The following is a 19,617-nucleotide window of genomic DNA, read 5'->3' on the forward strand; positions in this document are numbered from 1 at the left end:
AGTCGGTGATGCCATCCAGCCATCTCATTCTCTGTTGTCCCCTTCTCCTCCCGCCCTCAACCTTTCCCAGCATCAGAGTCTTTTCCAGTGAGTCAACTCATCGCATGAGGTGGCCAAAGTATTGCAGTTTCAGCTTTAGCATCAGTCCTTCCAATGAACACCCAGGATTGATCTCCTTTAGAATGGACTGGTTGGATCTCCTTGCAGTCCAAGGGACTCTCAAGAGTCTTCTCCAACACCACAGTTCAAAAGCATCGATTCTTCGGTGCTCAGCTTTCTTCACAGTCCAACTCTCACATCCATACATGACCCCTGGAAAAACCATAGCCTTGACTAGACAGACCTTTGTTGGCAAAGTAATGTCTCTGCTTTTTAATATACTATCAAGGTTGGTCATAACTTTCCTTCCAAGGAGTAAGCGTCTTTTAATTTCCTGGCTGCAATCAGCATCTGCAGTGATTTTGGAGCCCCCCAAAATAAAATCTGACACTGTTTCCACTGTTTTTCCATCTATTTCCCATGAAGTGATGGGATATTAGGTTTGGCTTATTTAGTAAAGAAATCACAACTGAAATATCCAGTATAAATACAGTCACCTGTGCCTAGTTTAGGAAACTCAATAGTAGCTCTTCAAGATCAACCCATTTGTGTACGTGAAACAGGTGAGTTAAATACAAGTATAATTGGCATCATTATCATAGCACAGACATTTGTAATTCCTCCAGATTCAAACAGCTGCTCTCAGGTTAATATTGTTGAAGCAACTGAAGCTTTATTAATAAAACTTGATAAGGAGAATCTCTGATTTAATACTATTCAATCATTTGTATTACCACCAAAAACCGTTGGAAGAATCCACTGTATTAGGGGTTTTGTGAAAAGATATATGATTTTTAATTTATATTTTTACTATAGATCCAACCTCCAGTTAATATAGAACCATTTAGTTTTGTTACTTTTGTTAGTGTGGTTTTTCAAGGCATTTTCCCATATTGCTAAAATTTTCACATTTATTGATATAAAGTTGTTTATATGTTCATTATTTTTTATGTCTTTGTGAGAAGGTGGGCTTCCCTGGTAGTTCAGCTGGTAAAGAATCTACCTGCAACGCAGGAGACCCCAGTTCGATTCTCCAGTGTAGTTCTTGATCATCATTGGTAGGTGTTTGTCAGTTCTTTACAAGGAACTTGGCTTTAATTTTCTTTTCAGTGTTTGTTTTTTATGTCTTTGGTACTCTAATTTTTAATTTTGCTGTTAAAGATTGATTAGCTCTTATTTTTCAAGTTTTGTGACATTATATCTTACACAAAGTATTTTTAGTCTTTCTCCTTTCCTACTGCTACTGCTGCTGCTGCTAAGTCACTTCAGTCGTGTCCGACGCTGTGCGACCCCATAGACGGCAGCCCACCAGGCTCCGCCGTACCCGGGATTCTCCAGGCAAGAACTCTAGCGTGGGTTGCCATTTCTTCTCCAATGCAAGAAAGTGAAAAGTGAAAGTGAAGTCGCTCAGTCCTGTCCGACTCTTTACGACCCCATGGACTGCAGCCTACTAGGCTCCTTCGCCCATGGGATTTTCCAGGCAAGAGTACTGGAGTGGGTTTCCATTGCCTTCTCTGCCTTTACTACTATGTATCCCCAAAGCCAGAAATTTTCATCTAAGCTTTTGCTTTAACTCCATTACACAAGTGTAATATGATATATTTTCACTCAGCCCAAGATACTTTCAGTTATACATTTAAACCATGTTTGGATCTTGGCTGTTCTTTAACTTTGAAGCAAATGACTGTTTTCTAGGTTTTTTTTTTTTCTTCTTTTTACAATTTTAATTCTGCTAGTAAGGAATGTTACGCAGTTTTTATTTTTAGCATTTGTTAAGACTTCCTTTATGACTGTAGATATTGTCTATTTTGGTAACTATCATGTGCGTGCTTGTGTGCTACGTTGCTTCAGTCATGTGTGACTCTTTGCAACCCTATGGCCTCTAGCCTGCCAGTCTTCTCTGTTCATGGGATTCTCCAGGCAAGAATACTGCAGTGGGTTGCCATGCCCTCCTCCAGGAGATCTTCCCGACCCAGGGATTGAACCACATCTCTAAGTCTTCTGCATTGGCAAGTGGGTTCTTACCACTAGGGCCACCTGGGAAGCCTGTTTCAATTAGGTTAATTTGATTAAGTTTGCTTAAATCTTCTACTTACTCTTTTTATTTTATTTTTTTGGTCTGATGTATTTGTTGCTGAAAGAAAGTATGTTCATACCTACAAGTAGAGTTTGAATTTTTCTATTTCTCCTTTTTGTTCTGTTGGTGTTCACTTTATATATTTCAAAGCTATTTGTTAAGTAGATACAAACTCCTGCTGAATTTTATCATATTAAATATATCTTTATCTCTGTAATGACTTCATCTTTTCTGCTATTAATATGGTTTGTTTCCTTTCTTTCGTCAATATAAATTAGTAAACTATTGCCATTATTTTAGAGTAGAAGTTCTTTCCTCTCAATTCAGAGGAAAGAACCTTAGACATGCCCTAGTGGGATAATTTCCCCAGCTGAGATGATTACAGGGTCTCTAGCTAGAGGTGGCTAGGCTTCTCAGACAAGAGGAGTCTAGGCACCTTCTCTGGTAGAGGAGCGTCAGGGGCACTTGGGAGGATCTAGACACTCAGAACCAATTCAGTCCACCTGGAACTCCCATTATCAAGGTCAAAGTTTTTTGTTTTTGTCTCAATCAGATTTCCCACTATACTACAGCCTTGGCAAATCTTGGTATTCAGCTACACTGTGATTCTGAAACTCCACAGTTAAATTTTTTCTCTGAAGTTGGCTCTGTGGCTAAAGGAGAGATTTTTTTTTTTAAAGTCTACTATTATCAGCAATCTGAGCTGAGACCTTAGAGCCTTGAGCCTCATTGTGCAAAATCTCCATTAGAATTTAGTACACCTATTCCACCCCTCAGTCTTTGAGATCCTTCTAGGCAACATCACAGCCCTCCCTTGGTCCCCCACACCCGTGCTTCAATAGGGCACTTCATCACAATCAACACTGAGTAGAAAGTTAACTAATTGTGATGTTATTATGAGCCCATCCCCCATTCAACAGGTGTTCAGCAGTGTGATAAGGCCATGGACATACCTAAGCAAATCCCAGAGACCCATTTTATCTCTCTCTGTTGGCAGCACTCTTGGTACCAAGTCCTGTATCTGTCAAGATCTAGTCCAGAAAAGAAAAATCCACCAAGAGTAATTACTATAGGGAATTCTTGAAAAGGTATTAGAGGGCTGAAAAAGTGAAAAGGGAACACGGAGGTACTCAGAAGTATGAATTACCAGAGAGACTTTCACCCCTAAGATTGTGGGAACAAAGGGAAGAGATTGGGGTTTTCATAACCTAGAAGCTCTCACAGTGGGCCTCATAGGTCTGGACCTGGACAATAGAAGATAGAGCATTACCAGCCCAGGTGATGCTGGTAATTTAGGAACTCAGAAAAGTAGTGTGGAGTTGATAGCTGTACTTCCTATTAGGTAACATTGAGCTGGAACTGGTTCCTTCGGGACTTGGAAGAAGGTCCTCCAGAACTCTGACACAGATCTCAGAGACAGAGGGTTACTCGTCTCATGGAGTGTATCAAGCCCGTTTCAGGGAGCTTTGTGGTATAGCCTGAAATATCTGAGAAAGAGATACTGGCTGGCTGGTATGGGTTGCCCACGGTACTGGAGATTGCTCTGTACATCTGCTTCTGAGCCCTCTGGGGTTGGGGCACTGTCCACTAGGTGCCTTTGGTAGGGATTGATGGAGCTGGTTCTGGGAACGTGGTAACTGACTCTCACCACCAGAGCAAGATACCATTCTGGGCGTAGGGGGAAGGTCACTGACAGTAACAGCAGGCAAACAGGAAGAGCCCCTTGTCCTTCCCTTTTGCTTCTTATTCTCCCTCTCAGGCTTTCCTTGACAACACTTTTCAGGAATCCAGCTAGAAATGGGGAAATATAATGTGTAGATTCCCATCTCTAGCTCCATAGACAAAGTATAAACTTTAGCTTTAGGACTCAGAAAGTAGTTGATAATCAGTATAAGCTATGTCAGCAGAGTTCTGCTAATAGCTTCTGTGGTGACAGGTGATATATAGGACGTGATAAATGATTTGTGTGACGCACTCTGCTATTTTCTGTTGTTTTATTTAGTTGTGGCTCACTCCATTCTCCTTATGACCCTGAATGGTTTGTGACCTAAGTGTAAGAAACCCTGAATTAGCTGTGACTAAGAGTGAGTGGAGACGAGGTAAGATAGAGGTTTTGAGGAGTTTGAAGTAGCTGCTGGGCATAGAAGAAAGAGTTAATTACTGATGCCAAGGAAGATTCTGACCCTGCTTGAAGTGCAGGTAATGCTAGAGAGGAAGGGCTTTGGCGTGACCCCAGTTCAGCGTAGTTAATGGCACAGCAGTGGCAAAGACTGGAGTGACTTAAAGACCCTCGGCAAAGAAATGTTCTCTTGTTACCGCATCCTCCTTCTGAGGAAATGACTTAACATAAGCTATTTTCCTCTTGATGATGCTTTGTTTCCAATAGTCCTCTTTCACCTCACACATTTCCATGTTACTATCCCCAGATCTGTAGCACATACCAAGGATATCATGAAGGGAGACATGGAAAGGAAATGTGGTATTCGGATCTGACCTATATCAGAGACGCTTTCCCTCAGAGGTTTCATCCAGTATTCTTGGCCTCCAGTAGCCGTCCATTAGTTCTGGCAAAGTGTCTAGGAGTATCCAGGTGTTCCTGACATCGTAATGCCCAGAGTATTCTTATGCTCTCTGCGATCAACCCCATTTGTGTCCGTGTTTAGAATATTCAGGCCACCAGTGTATGTTCTGATGTGTCTCCAATTTTTTTAAACTTTTGTTTTCAAATGTTAAGCAAACTATTGATCCTGTTAACTGAAAGTCAGCAAATGAACAAAATTAGCTTTATTTTTTATTTATTTATTTTTTTCAAGACACACAGAGAGGTTTATTTCCAGCTAGCTGGGGTCCAAGTGTCCGCCCGATGCAGTGGGTTTCAACAAGGACCCCGAGCACTCAGAGCCAAGGGGTTATATAGCATTTTCAAATCATGATATTTCTAAATTACCTAACTCACAGGAATTTTTTCATTACACACACACACAGCTGTGCCTATCTCTCTCCTGGGGTCTGAAGGAGATAAGTTTACCAGACCCGTTTACCTAATTTTCAGTGTCGAAGCCGCCCACATTCTTGGTTAAAATTAGCTTTAACTTGAGTTAAAATCTGTGTTTTCAACAGGTATGAAGTAAGTCCATTCAAATTGTGATCTCTGAATCTTTTAGTGAACTGACTCTAGATTTAAATTCTTCAGTCAAACCTTCTCTTGAATTCGACTAAGTCACCATTCATGTCAAATGTAGGTTGCAATATATCTAATACACAGCCAAGGTGAGTCTCTTATGACTGAGAACATGATGCAGCTGGGCTAGGTGCAGAGAAGGCTGCTGCTTCCATGCTGTGATTAGAGGCAATCAAGTTGTTGACTTGTCCCCAAATAACAGCCTCATTCCTATTACTCTGTCAATATAGCTGCCTTCCTTAGAAGGTCCAGGGGTTTTCTGCAGATGAGTGTGTGTTATAAAATACACGTTTGTCTGGATTAGGGTGGTGGATCCCGAAACTAATGAGTCCCTCAAGTGAGACTTACTCTGACTGCTAACCTCAGACAGAATGGGAGCTAGATGAGAAGTCTGTAGAAGAGAAGGGGCGATGGAGCAAACTGTCTGAATAAAGAAACGAAAAAGTGGTGAGTTTTGGATGGGCTGTCCACACGCTTACGAAGCTAGCAGAGTACCAATAGACTTTTGGGTGGAGGAGTGATTGGGAGTCGGATGTCAATCTTTCTAATATGTAAAATGTCATGCCAGTGTACTTGCTTAGAGAATAGTATATTAATGAGTCCTTATATTAAAACAGGATTCAACAATTACCCATCTGTGATGAATTTCCTTCATTTCTTTCCCTGTAAACCTGCTCTTCCCTTATCCCTTGCCCTTACGGATATATGAGACAATCTCCGGAATTTTATTGATTCAAGCCTTGTCCCAATTGAAATCACTCTCTTACTGTCCCTCTCTGCCCTACCCTGTCTGCCCCAACCACCCTATCCTAGATCTTCTATTTTCACTTCAGCGTTGCAGCTTTGATGGTCCAGTTCTTCCAGGACACAGATCCATAAAGGTCATCTCTATACCCTCAACAGCTCAGAGGGAGGAGCCAGACCAGCAGTGCCTGATGCCCTGCCCTCTTCTGCTCTGAGCAGGTGGCTCCATAATGACAGTGGGTGAGGCCCTGGCTGACTTCAGAGTCACTCCTCTGCTGCTCTGGTTTGGGGTGTGTCTGTTCATTTCTGGTCACTCTCAGGCCAGGCCCTCCCAGCACTTCTCTTCCCCAGAGTTGGTGATCCCCTTGAAGGTGACTGGCTGGGGCAGAAATGCAAAGGTTCCAGGTTGGCTTTCCTATAGCCTGCGATTCGGGGGCCAAAGATACATTGCCCACATGAAGGTCAAGAAGTTCTTGGTTTCCAGACCCCTCCCGGTGTTCACCTACACAGACCAGCGTTCCCTGCACCAGGATCAGCCTTTTGTTCCTGATGACTGCTACTATCATGGTTATGTGGAGGGTGTTCCCAACTCCCTGGTTGCCCTCAGTACCTGTTCTGGAGGTTTTCGAGGAATACTGCAGATAAATGATCTTGCTTATGAAATTGAACCAGTTAGGTTTTCTAAGACATTTGAACACCGGGTGTATAGACTAGACGTCGACGATACTCAGTTCCCACGTATGAGATGTGGGTTAACAGAAGAGGAACTAGCACGCCAATTGGAGTTGCAGGAGTTGCATAATTTCACTCTGACGCAAAGTTCTTACACAGGTTGGTGGACACACCTGCGGCTTCTTGAGCTGGTAGTGATTGTGGACAATCTTCGATTCGTTCACTCGGGAAGCAATGTGTCAGTAGTACAAAATGATATAGCTAATGTTGTCAATGTAATAAATAGCCTGTATCGCCCTTTGGAACTTGATGTAACTTTAACTGGACTTGAAATCTGGACTGAAGGAAACCAACTTGCCACTGATTACATACATAAAGTTTTGGAGGATTTTGCTACTTGGAAGTTTTTTAACCTTGATAACCAACTGCCACAAGATAGAGCCCTTCTTTTCATAAAGAATCATTTGGCCCTTCACTTGGAGTTTCCTATGTTGCTGGAGTATGCCAGTATCCTCTTAACTGTGGAACTGATGTTTTCGAAGATGACAGTCTGTATGATTTTGGGCTGATTGTTACCCATGAACTTGGTCATAATTTAGGTATGCTGCATGATACTCAATTTTGTGTGTGTGAACTTCAGTTTTGCATAATGTTTCCTTCCAGAACGGTAACGAGTAAATTTAGCAACTGCAGTTATGGTGAGTTTTGGGAAAATGTGATGAGGAATGGATTTTGTCTTTACTCTGCTCCAGATCCAGAGAGGATCATTAGGATTAAGTATTGTGGGAACCTAGCGGTCGAAGAAGGAGAGGAGTGTGACTGTGGAACCATAGCGCAGTGTACACGTGATCCCTGCTGTCTGCCGGATTGCACTCTGAAGCCTGGAGCCGCTTGTGCTTTTGGGTCTTGCTGCAAAAAATGCAAGGTCAGTTCAGCAGGGACTTTGTGCAGAAAACAGATCAATGAATGTGACCTTCCAGAGTGGTGCAATGGGACGTCGCATCAGTGCCCAGAAGATGTCTATGTGCAGGATGGGATTCCCTGTAGTGACGGTGCCTACTGCTATAAAAAGCACTGTGCTGACCATGATGAACAGTGCAGGGAGATTTTCGGCAAAGATGCAAGTAGTGCATCTCAGCGTTGCTACGAAGAAGTCAACACCCAAGGAAATCGATTTGGGCACTGTGGTATCAGCGACACAGTGTACATAAAATGTGCAGTCGCAGATATCCTGTGTGGGAGAGTTCAGTGTGCAAATGTGGGAGTAATCCCAAATCTGAAGGAACATTCCACAGTGCATCAGTTTCACGTCAACGACACCACTTGCTGGGGTACCGACTACCACATGGGAATGTCCATCCCTGATATCGGCCAGGTGAGAGACGGCACACGGTGTGGTCAAAAAAAGATCTGTGTTCACAGCAGGTGTGTCAGTATGGTTCGTGAGCCACAAGCCTGTCAGCCCGAGACCTACCACATGAAGGGTGTCTGCAATAATAAGCAAGAGTGCCACTGCAACCCTGGATGGGCACCTCCCTACTGCAAGGACGAAGGCAGCGGAGGCAGTAATAGTAGTGGCCCACCTGGTAATTCCCAAGGAGATGAGGATGAAGAGACAAACATGGGGATGAAAACTCACATGTTACTGTGGCCTCCTCCTGTGATTTGTTTATTTGTATATTGCTTCCTTGTGCTTTGTAAGAAGTGTAAAAAAAAAGCAGAGCCAGAAATGATAAAGGAAGACAGAATGGAAGAGGAGGAGATAGAGGAAGAAGGTGACTAAGGCTCCTACTTCATTCACAAAAAATAAAAGAAATCCCTAGTTTTTCCTTTAAATAGTAGAGGAGCATTAGGGCATATCTGACTGCTTCAAAAAACTGTAACGATTTCTCATAGCAGGATCATAAGCATTAATATTTCACTGATGGATTCCTATCATGTTCTTAACTTACTCTTCAGTGTGTTAGGCAATATTAAAAGTTCAATTTTTCCCTCTGGAAGTCATCTCTTTATGTTTGCTGAGCAAAGGCATGGCAAAGTCACATTTGTAAGCTAATGTGTATCAGTTGTAAACATCCTCCCACCTTTGTACTCTTAAAATGTCATGTCCAAGATGTGCCGCTATATATCCTATTTCTGTTTTGCCAGCTCTTTTCTGGGGAGCTGTGCCAAGGGGGTGCCAGTAAAAGTAGCCTGGAATGATGGATGAAGAGAGAAGGGAGTTTACCTTCTTGTGTGCCAAAAGTTACTCTGTCAGTTTGGTAGCCAAGCTTACATTTGGATTCCAGTTTTGTTGACTGTTAGAACCACCCTCATTCTTCATTAGAAGTTCAAGTACCAGTTGACCATTGATACTCTGAGAGATCACAGTTGTAGCTCTGGGGTTAGCGGTGTGGTTCTCCTCTGAGTTGCTGAAGCAACAGCAACAGCTGGTCACTTGCCCTCCTTAGAAGTCTTGGTCCCTTCTCTGGAGAGGACCTCCTGAAATCACCAGTACTTGAATGAACCAACTTCTTTCTTTTGTTCCCTTGGCCCTGTGGCTGCAAGGTGCTTTCAGTACTTAGTTCATTGTGATCGTTTGAATTCTCCAGCAGCAGACACTGAATTAAAGTTTAGAGAGAAAGGGTTGAGCAAGTTAGTTGTACAGATGAGAAATACTACTACCATTTCAGTTCAGTTCAGTCGCTCAGTCATGTCTGACCCTTTGCGCCCCCATGAATCACAGCACGCCAGGCCTCCCTGTCCATCACCAACTCCCGGAGTTCACTCAAACTCATGTCCATCGAGTCGGTGATGCCATCCAGCCATCTCACTCTCTGTCATCCTCTTCTCCTCCTGTCCCCAATCCCTCCCAGCATCAGAGTCTTTTCCAGTGAGTCAACCCTTCACGTGAGGTGGCCAAAGTATTGGAGTTTCAGCTTTAGCATTAGTCCTTTCAATGAACACCCAGGACTTATCTCCTTTAGAATGGACTGGTAGGTTCTCCTTGCAGTCCAAGGGACTCTCAGGAGTCTTCTCCAACACCACAGTTCAAAAACATCAATTCTTCGGCGATCAGCTTTCTTCACAGTCCAACTCTCACATCCATACATGACCACTGGAAAAACCATAGCCTTGACTAGATGGACCTTTGTTGTCAAAGTAATGTCCTTGCTTTTTAATATACTGTCTAGGTTGGTCATAACTTTCCTTCCAAGGTGTAAGCGTCTTTTAATTTCATGGCTGCAGTCAGCATCCGTAGATTTTGGAGCCCTAAAATCTTGACAGCAAGCTCTGGAATGAATACTACCTGACAGACTAGTCTTGAGTTGGGCTAAAATGGCCTGGTCTTCATACTTTCCCCTTGCCCATTCACTGGATGTGGGTGCCCCAAGAAGGGTAACAGCTTGGCCATGCACCTCAGCAATTGAGGCTGACCCCAAAGAGCTAATATCAGGAGGCTCTATGCTGATAATTGCAGCAGCTGGTCAGCAAGACTTTCCTAGAAGGAGAATCAAAATCACTGGGCTCCAATATAACTGCAGATGGTGACTGCAGCCATGAAATTAAAAGATGCTTGGCTCCTTGGAAGGGGAGCTATGACCAACCCAGACAGCATATTAAAAAGCAAAGACATTACTTTGCTGACAAACGTCCATCTAGTCAAAGCTATGGTTTTTCCAGTGGTCATGTATGGATGTAAGAGTTGGACTGTAAAGAAAGCTGAGTGCCAAAGAACTGATGCTTTTGAACTATGGTGTTGGAGAAGACTCTTGCGAGTTCCTTGGACTGCAAGGAGATCAAACCAGTCCATCCTAAAGGAAATCAGTCCTGAATATTCATTGGAAGGACTGATGCTGAAGCTCCAATCCTTTGGCCACCTGATGTGAAGAACTGACTCATTGGAAAAGATCCTGATGCTGGGAAAGAATGAAGACATGAGGAGAAGGGGACGACAGAAGATTAGATGGTTGGATGGCATCACCGACTGGATGGACATGAGTTTGAGTGAACTCTGGAAGTTGGTGATGGACAGGGAAGCCTGGCATGGTGCAGTCCATTGGGTCACAAAGAGTCAGACACTAGTGAGCAATTGAACTGAACCAAACTGATGCTTCACAAGCTTGTGAGTGGGATGGCTGATACAGGCTCAACTCTGTGTTAGACCCATCACCTTCACCCTGGGTATCAAGCAATGCTGTTGGATCACTTTAGTTCTGCAGTGTATTTGCATTTTTACTGTGTCACTGTAGTACATTTAGAATTGCTTTTCTTCAGTTCTGTGTGTGTCACACACCAATTACGTTAACACTGGTTTCATTCCATGTAAGCATTATTACAATGTGTGTAGTTTTGAGATTGTATTGATTGTCATTACATTTTAACTATTTAATGCACTTGAACTGTCACTTTAACTAAGTTAAGCATCTAGAATAAAAGCCAAGATGTAATGATTGCTGCCTTTGTAAACCCAGATGCAGTTCTGCATTCAAATGAGATGTACACAAGCTGCACAGTCTGATGGTACATCCTGAGCTAGCAGAGCTACCTACTTGGATTTGAGGTTTTCTAGCAGCAGCAGCAGTCCCTGTGTAATGGGAACTTCTTCCTTATAAAAGTAACTGGGAGTTCAGGATGGGGAACACATGTACACTCATGGCGGATTCAGGTCAATTTATGGCAAAACCAATACAATACTGTAAAGTAAAATAAATTAATTTAAAAAAAACATGACTTTTATATGCATGGGGAAACTAAAAAAAAAAAAAGTAACTGGTATCACTTTCTGAGAAATGAAGCACTATATATTAAGTGTAAAATTCTTGAACTAAATAAGATGAACCTTGACTCCTTTTTTCACGTGTAGATTAAGTGGGCTGACTTGATTGAGGCATTTACTTGTTATGTAGCCTAGTCTCAGGACATTGTTCTGCTCATCTGTTCCATTTCCTGCCTCCTCCCTGCTCACAGAATGACAGCGGTACATCATCCTGGTTTTTTTCCCTCTCGAGTTTATGCCTATTCCATTTTAATTGAAAATGTGTAAATAAAGTTAAAAAAAGAAAATTCATCAATATGTAGAAAGGATTAAATACCATGATCAAGTGGGATTTGTTCCAGAGATGTGAGGAAGAGTCAACATTTGAAAAAAATCAATGTCATATACCACATTAACAAAAGGAAGATAAAAAGCACACAATCATCTCCATAGACCCACGAAAAGCATTCGACAAAATTCAACCTCATTAAGGATAAAAACTTTCATTCAAGTGGGTATAAAAGGAACGTTTTAATAAAGACCATTATGACAGACCCACACTAACGTTATAATCAATGTTGAAACTTTTTCTCTAAAATCAGGAACAAGACTGGGATACCCACTCTAACCATTTATATTTAACACATCATTGCAAGTCCTTGCCATAGCAGTCAGATGAGAAAAAGAAATAGACGTTATTCAAGAAAGAGTAACCTGTCACTATTTGCAGATGATATGGTAATATATGGAGAAAATCCTGAGGTCTCCAGCAAAAAATGATTGAAACCAATAAGTTCAATAGAGTTGTAGGATACAAGATTAATACACAGAAATCTGTTGCTTTTCTACACATTAATAATGAACTATCATGAAAACAAAGCAAGAAAAACTCTTTCTGGACTCCCTATTCTGTCCCATTGATCTATATATCTTTTCTTATGCCAGTACTATCGAGACTTCATGAACAGGTAGCATGGATGAATCTCCAAAAATAATGAATGAAAGAAGCAATTCTCAAAAGAATGCATACTATTGAAATTTATGTGAGATCCTAGAATAGGCAATATTCTATAGTAATTGCATATTACATATTTTCTTTGAATAAATATATAAATTTGACATGTAGTAAGTTTATTTTCATGCAGTTGAAATATTTTCTAGTATCTCTCATGATTTGTCTTGTTACCTGAAAATTATTTTAAGGTATGTTGATTTATTTTGAAACACTGTCAAAACAGGAGATGGCAAGATTGAACATCAACATTTTAGGAATCAGTGAACTAAAATGGAAAGGAATGGGCAGATTTAATTCAGATAACCATTATATCTACCACTGTGGGCAAGAATCCCTTAGAAGAAATGGAGTAGCCCTCATAGTCAACACAAGACTCTGAAATGCAGTACTTGGGCGCAATCTCAAAAATGACAGAATGATCTCAGTTCATTTCCAAGGCAAACCATTGAATATCACAGTAATCCAAGTCTATGCCCCAACCACTAAAGCTGAAGAAGCTGAAGTTGAACGGTTCTATGAAGACCTACAAGACCTAGAACTAACACAGAAAAAGGAGGTCATTTTCATCATAGGGGACTGGAAAGCAAAAGTAGGAAGTCAAGAGATACCTGGAGTAACAGGCAAGTTTGGCCTTGGGCTAAAAAATGAAGAAGGGCAAAGGCTAATAGTTTTGCCAAGAGAATGCACTGGTCACAGCAAACACCTTCTTGCAACAACACAAGAGACAACTCTACATATGGACATCACCACATGATCAATACTGAAATCTGATTGATTATATTCTTTGCATCCAAAGATGGAGAATCTCTATACAGTCAGCAAAAACAAAACAAGGAACTGACTGTGATGCACTACTTATTGCAACATTCAGACTTAAATTGAAGAAAATAGGGAAAACCACTAGAACATTCAGGTATGACTTAAATCAAATCCCTTTATGATTATACAGTGGAAATGAGAAATAGATTCAAAGGATTAGATCTGATAGAGTGCCAATGAACTATGGATTGAGGTTTGTAACATTGTACAGGAGGCAGTGATCAAACCATCCAAAAGAAAAAGAAATGCAAAAAGGCAAAATGTTTGTCTGAAGAGGCCTTACAAATAGCTGAGAAAAGAAGAGAAGTGAAAAGGCAAAAGAGAAAAGGAAAGATAAACCCATCTGAATGCAGAATTCCAAAGAATAGCAGGTATAAATAAGAAAGCCTTTTTAAGTGAACAATGCAAAGAAATACAGGAAAGCAATAGAATAGGGGAGACTAGAGATCTCTTCAAGAAAATTAGAGATACAAAGGGAACATTTCATGAAAAGTTGGGCACAATAAAGGACAGAAATGGTATGGACCTAACAGAAGCAGAAGAGATTAAGAAGAGCTGGCAAGAATACACAGAAGAACTGTACAAAAAGATTTTAACTACCCAAATAACCAAAATGGTGTCCACTCACCTAGAGCCAGACATCCTGAAGTGTAAAGTCAAGTGGGCCTTAGGAAGCATCACTACAAACAAAGCTAGTGGAGGTAATGGAATTCCAGCTGAGCTATTTCAAATCCTAAAAGATAATGCTGTTAAAAAGTACAGCACTCAATATGCCAGCAAATTTGGAAAACTCACAGGACTGGAAAAGGTCAGTTTTCATTCCAATTGCAAAAAAGGGCAATGCCAAAGAATGTTCCAACTACTATACAATTGCGCTCATTTCACATGCTAACAGGGTAATGCTTAAAATCCTTCAAGTTAAGCTTCAGCAGTACGTAAACTAGAACTTCCTGTTTATTTAACTTAGATGCACAGTACATCATGCAAAATGCCAGGCTGGATGAAGTACAAGCTGGAATCAAGATTGCAGGGAGAAATATCAATAACCTCAGATATTCAGATGATACCACCCTTATAGCACAAATCTAAGAAGAACTAAAGAACCTCTTCAGTTCAGTTCAGTTCAGTCTCTCAGTCGTGTCCGACTCTCCGTGACCCCATGAATCACAGCACGCCAGGCCTCCCTGTCCATCACCAACTCCCGGAGTTCACACAAACTCATGTCCACAGAGTCGGTGATGCCATCCAGCCATCTCATTCTCTGTCGTCCCCTTCTCCTCCCGCGCCCAACCTTAATGGAAGTGAAAGAGGAGAGTGAAAAACCTGGCTTAAAACTCAACACTCAAAAAACTAAGATCATGGCATCTGGTCCCATCACTTGATGGCAAATAGATGGGTAAACAGTGGAAACAGTGAGAGACTTTATTTTTGGGGGCTCCAAAATCACTGCAGATGGTGACTGCAGCCATGAAATTAAAAGATTCTTACTCCTTGGAGAAAAGCTATGACCAACCTAGACAGCAAATTAAAAAACAGAGACATTACTTTGCTGACAAAGGTATATCTAGTCAAAGCTATGGTTTTTCCAGTAGTCATGTATGGATGTGAGGGTTGGACTATAAAGAAAGCTGAGGGCCAAAGAATTGATGCTTTTGAACTGTGGTGTTGGAGAAGATTCCTGAGAGTCCCTTGGACAGCAAGAAGATTCAACCAGTCAATCCTAAAGGAAATCAGTCCTGAATATTCATTGGAGGGACTGATGCTGAAGCTGAAACGCCAATACTTTGGCCACCTGATGTAAAGAACTGACTTATTGGAAAAGACCCCAATGGTAGGAGAGATTGAAGGCAGGAGGAGAAGAGGACGACAGAGGATGAGATGGTTGGATGGCATTGCTGACTCGATGGACATGAATTTGAGTGAGCTCTGGGAGTTGGTAATGGACAGGGAAGCCTGGTGTGCTGCAGTCCATGGGGTCGCAAGAGTTGGACATGACTGGGCGACTGAACTGAACTGAATGAAGATAATGGTGACCTCCTTCAAAAGTTCTTGTGCATGCACTGTTGTATTCAGTGCCCCTGACCCTGCAGCAGGCCACTGTTGACCCAGGCCTCCGCTAGAGTCTCCTGGAGACTCACAGGCAAGTCTGGGTCAGTCTCTTGTGGGGTCACTGCTCCTTTCTCCTGGGTCCTGGTGCACACAAGGTTTTGTGTGTGCCCTCCAAGAGTCTGTTTCCCCAGTCCTGTGTAAGTTCTGTAATCAAATCCCACTGGCCTCCAAAGTCAAATTCCCTGGGGTTTCTCAGTCCCTTTGCCAGACCACCCAGGTTGGGAAATCTGTTGTGGTTTCTAGAACTTTCTTAACAGTGTGAGAATTTATTTGGTGTAATTGTTCTGCAGTTTGTAAGTTGTCTGCTTGGTGGCTCTATGGTGGGGTTAATGGTGACTTCCTCCAAGAGGGCTTATGCCACATGCTGTGTGACCCACGTCTGCTGCAGCAAGAGCCCCTGCCCCTGCGGCAGGCCACTGCTGACCTGCGCCTCCACAGGAGATACTCAAACACCCCAAGGCCAGTCTGGCTCAGTCTCTGTGGGGTCTCTGGGCGTAGTGTGCACAAGGTTTTGTTTCAGCCCTCCAAGCATCTCTGGTGAATATGGGGTTTGAGTCTAGACACGATTTTGCCCCTCCTACCATCTTGCTGGGGCTTCTCCTTTGCCCTTGAACATGGGGTATCTTTTTTTGGTGGGATCCAACATTCTTCTGTCAATGGTTGCTCATCAGCAAGTTGCAATTTTGATGTTCTCGCAGGAGAAGATGAGCATACGTCCTTCTACTCTGCCATCTTGCTCCATCGATTTGATGAAGCTCCATCTTGCTCCATCAAAGCCTTCTTAGATAACCGTTTTGCCCTTTTGCATTTCTTTTTCTTGGGAATAGTTTTGATCAATGCTTCTTGTACAATGTTGTGAACCTTCGTCCACAGTTCTTCAGGCACTCTATCTGACTCCTAAGGTCTTATATTAGCCACTTCCCATAGTTCTTTTTTTTTTTCCACTGGTTGTCAAATGATCCTTTATTTTTCTTTTTCCTTTGTAGTTCTTAACTAGCTGGGCACTCCACTGCACCACTGTTGATATCATCTATGATGTCATGAGGGTGGCGGCCATCAACATTGCAGTCCACACACTGGGCGGTCCCCAGGATCTCTTTAATGGTTCCAGAAAGTTCTCTAGCTAGAGACCGATGTCGCATCTGCTGGGCAATGTTGATGATTTCATCAAAAGTGATGTTTCCACTGTGCTTAATGTTTTTCTGCTTCTTTCTGTCCTTTGGTGGTTCCTTAAGGGCTTTGATGATCAGGGCAGAAGCAGAAGGTACCACCTCAATCTGAGCTTGTCTGTTCTGAATGGGTGATCCTCACTGTGATCTTCAGACCCTTCCAATCACCAGTTGCCTTGGCTATGTCATCACCAACCTTTTTTGGAGACAGACCCAGAGGACCGATCTTGGGTGCCAGGGCAGACGTGGCACCGACTTCCCCACCGGTGCACCTCAGGTACACGACTTTGATCTCGTTAGGGTCAAACTTAGGCAGCATGGTGGAGGCAGCTGGTGTCAGATGAACCCTGATTCGGGACGACTGAAGAAAGTTGCACCTTTGCCTCCTCCGAGCCGAAAGCCGAAAAAAAGCCCCATAGTTCTTTTGAGCAATGATCCAGTTCCTCTCATACTAAGAACTGTACAGCCCCACTTGGACCATTTTGCAGACTGACACTAGTTATTGGTCTAGATGCTATGAGGGAAAATTAAGGACAGATCTTCAGGAGTGTAAGCATAATCTTTGGTGAAGCCTGGTTTCCAGGTAATGAGAGGCTGCTCTCTTATAGCAAGCATTAAGGAATGAGTTCTGCTGGCCCAGAGTGTTCAAGAAAATCTCCCGATTCAAGTTTTCAAATGCATCCCCTCAAATGTTCTCATCCAAAATCTTAAGGTAACACTTCTCTCCTAAGAGGACCTTTAATTTTTACATAGGAAACATACAAGATATCTAAATCTTTATAATTTTGCAGATGTGTGACAAATCTTGGGTGGTATTTTCAGCACAGTCTGTAAGCTGAGATTCTCTGTCAACATTGTTATAGATGTATTGGGACTTTCATACCATGCCCAATTTTACAACTGAGACAGGGAAGGGATAAAAGTAAATCAAGCATACATTAGTGAGTGACCACATGATCAACTAGGACACAGTTCTACTGTGTACCCTCTGAGAGACACTGTCAGACACCTCAGAATAGTTCCAAGAGGACTGGGGAAACCGTGAGATTTATTCGCAAAATCTTCCTCATTGATTAAGAGTTGCTTCTAGATGTATTAACCCTTTTTGCTTCTAGCCTGCTCCGTGGATGGGCCAAATACACCGCTGTAAAGTCAGAAGCCACTAGTCTGTATAGGAATTGTCATCATACCACAGAAGATCAAATGCTTGTAATCCTTGACTCAGCATCTATTTTCTAGGGAACCTGGGTACAGTAGATGATGGCCCACCCTACACCTCCCTGTTCCACCTAAGTTCACTGTGCAGGAGGCAGTTCCCTGCTATGACAATTTTCCATCCTGTGGCAGTTTCCTACTTCAAATGCTGTATCTCACTTCTTTCTCTGACAGCTTTCTCCTACACCATGGAGGAATATTCTAAGGTGTGTTTCACATGACTGAGAGTTTACAGGGAATGGCTCCGGTAGCCCACAGTGGAAATTTACTTATAATATACTCAATTTTGTGCCTCCCACGTAAATTAACTCCACCTAAACCCTGGTCTCAGTGCATACTTTTTAGGGAACTCCAATTATGACTCCATGTTCATTATGAGGAGGTTAATTTTAACCATTAATCTTGATATAATTGACAGATTCAGCCCTAATTAACTCAGCGAACATAAAATAACAATGCAGCTTTTCCTAAAATTAGAAATATTGCAAACGTTACAACTTCTTGAAAAAATTTTGCAAGGAAAATAATATGACTCTAACAAATTAAAATATAATACAGAATCTTAATTTGTTAGTAAAACATTGGAACAACTGAACAGCCATTTGAAAAAAAAATATGGTTGGGTTTCTATTTCATTTCTTTTTTTGTCATTGTTGTTCTACCATTAATTCTTTATTTTTGATGTCACTGGAATGAGCCATAACAATTAAACCTTGTTGATGGAGAGGGGGAGAAAAAAGAGTTAAGTGTTGGGATTTCTCTGGCAGTCCAGTGGTTAAGTGTTAAGTGTTGGGACTTCTCTGGCAGCCCAAGTGAAGGGTACTCAGGGAACCAAGATCCGACATGCTGCATGGTACAGCCCATCCCCCTCAAAAAGAGTTAAGTGTTGCCCATATTCATATGATATGGCTTTTGAACATGCATGGGGGAATGTCTGGCAGACAGCTGGGTAAATGAGAGTGGAGTTGCAGGGAGAACTGGAGATCTAGAGCTAGGTGTCATTACCCTGCAGGTGACGTTAGAACTCTGGAGTCTGGATGGCTGAGGCTCCTTATGTTGTTCTCATACATTTAGAATTGTCCATGGGAACTCTAGTCACCCTCAACCCTCATACGATAATCGTTGCAAAATCAAAAAGAGAAGTGCGGCATTCTAAAGACTTTGTGTAGAATAATTTACACTTTATTCTTCCTATCTTTTCCCTTTTTAGATTTTAGAAATATTAATTTTCTGCATTCTCCTGTATTTCCATAAAAGGAATGAAACACATTGTGATTCTGCTAACCCTGGTGGCACTCTTAGGTAAGGGTATGTTTTGTTTTCTAATTCTCTAATCTAGCCATGCTAAGTCATAAAGGAGTTTAAAGGAAAAATATTTGAGCATTCTGTTTTTCCTCATTGTTTCTACTTTTCAATTCTGATCAATAGAAAGAAACTCTAAATTATGCAAATTATATTTTGCATGTCCATTGCTACAATGGATATGTCTTTAATTTTTTAATATATTTAAGGAATTTTACTTCTTGATGATTCTCTTTGTTCTCTGACAATTTGAGGGGTTTTTTTCCTTAGTAAATAATTGAAGATTTCATTTCTTATAGCAAAATAAAGTCCAAATTTGAGCATGAAAACTGAAGTCAGCATAATCCCATAAAATAAAAAGGATTATCTCAAAGTTACTTCAAGTGAAAAATGTAAAACCCAGTGAATATAAAATAATATTAGATTGATAAATTTGACTGTAACCAAATTTAATATTTTTATACAAAAACAGGAGCT

At 41.7% G+C, this 19,617-nt stretch overlaps 2 protein-coding genes and 1 pseudogene across 2 annotated transcripts; 2 read left to right on the forward strand and 1 right to left on the reverse strand.

Moving 5' to 3' along the window:
• Nucleotides 1–6,331: 6,331 nt before the first annotated feature.
• Nucleotides 6,332–7,342, forward strand: LOC148776405 (disintegrin and metalloproteinase domain-containing protein 20-like). Its single transcript, XM_088840183.1, has one exon. It carries the CDS (start codon nucleotides 6,332–6,334, stop codon nucleotides 7,340–7,342), a length of 1,011 nt encoding a protein of 336 aa, XP_088696309.1.
• A 17-nt stretch (nucleotides 7,343–7,359) lies between these two features.
• LOC129563300 (disintegrin and metalloproteinase domain-containing protein 20-like) lies at nucleotides 7,360–8,556 on the forward strand. The gene has a single exon (XM_055437164.2). It carries the CDS (start codon nucleotides 7,375–7,377, stop codon nucleotides 8,554–8,556), a length of 1,182 nt encoding a protein of 393 aa, XP_055293139.2. The 5' UTR covers nucleotides 7,360–7,374.
• Nucleotides 8,557–16,387: 7,831 nt separating this feature from the next.
• LOC129562796 (large ribosomal subunit protein uL11 pseudogene) lies at nucleotides 16,388–16,969 on the reverse strand (annotated as a pseudogene).
• Nucleotides 16,970–19,617: the final 2,648 nt, after the last annotated feature.

Source organism: Moschus berezovskii, chromosome 9 (genome assembly GCF_049115385.1).
Source record: "Moschus berezovskii isolate FMDL1 chromosome 9, NW_MosBer_1.0, whole genome shotgun sequence".
NCBI classification, from domain to species: domain Eukaryota; kingdom Metazoa; phylum Chordata; class Mammalia; order Artiodactyla; family Moschidae; genus Moschus; species Moschus berezovskii.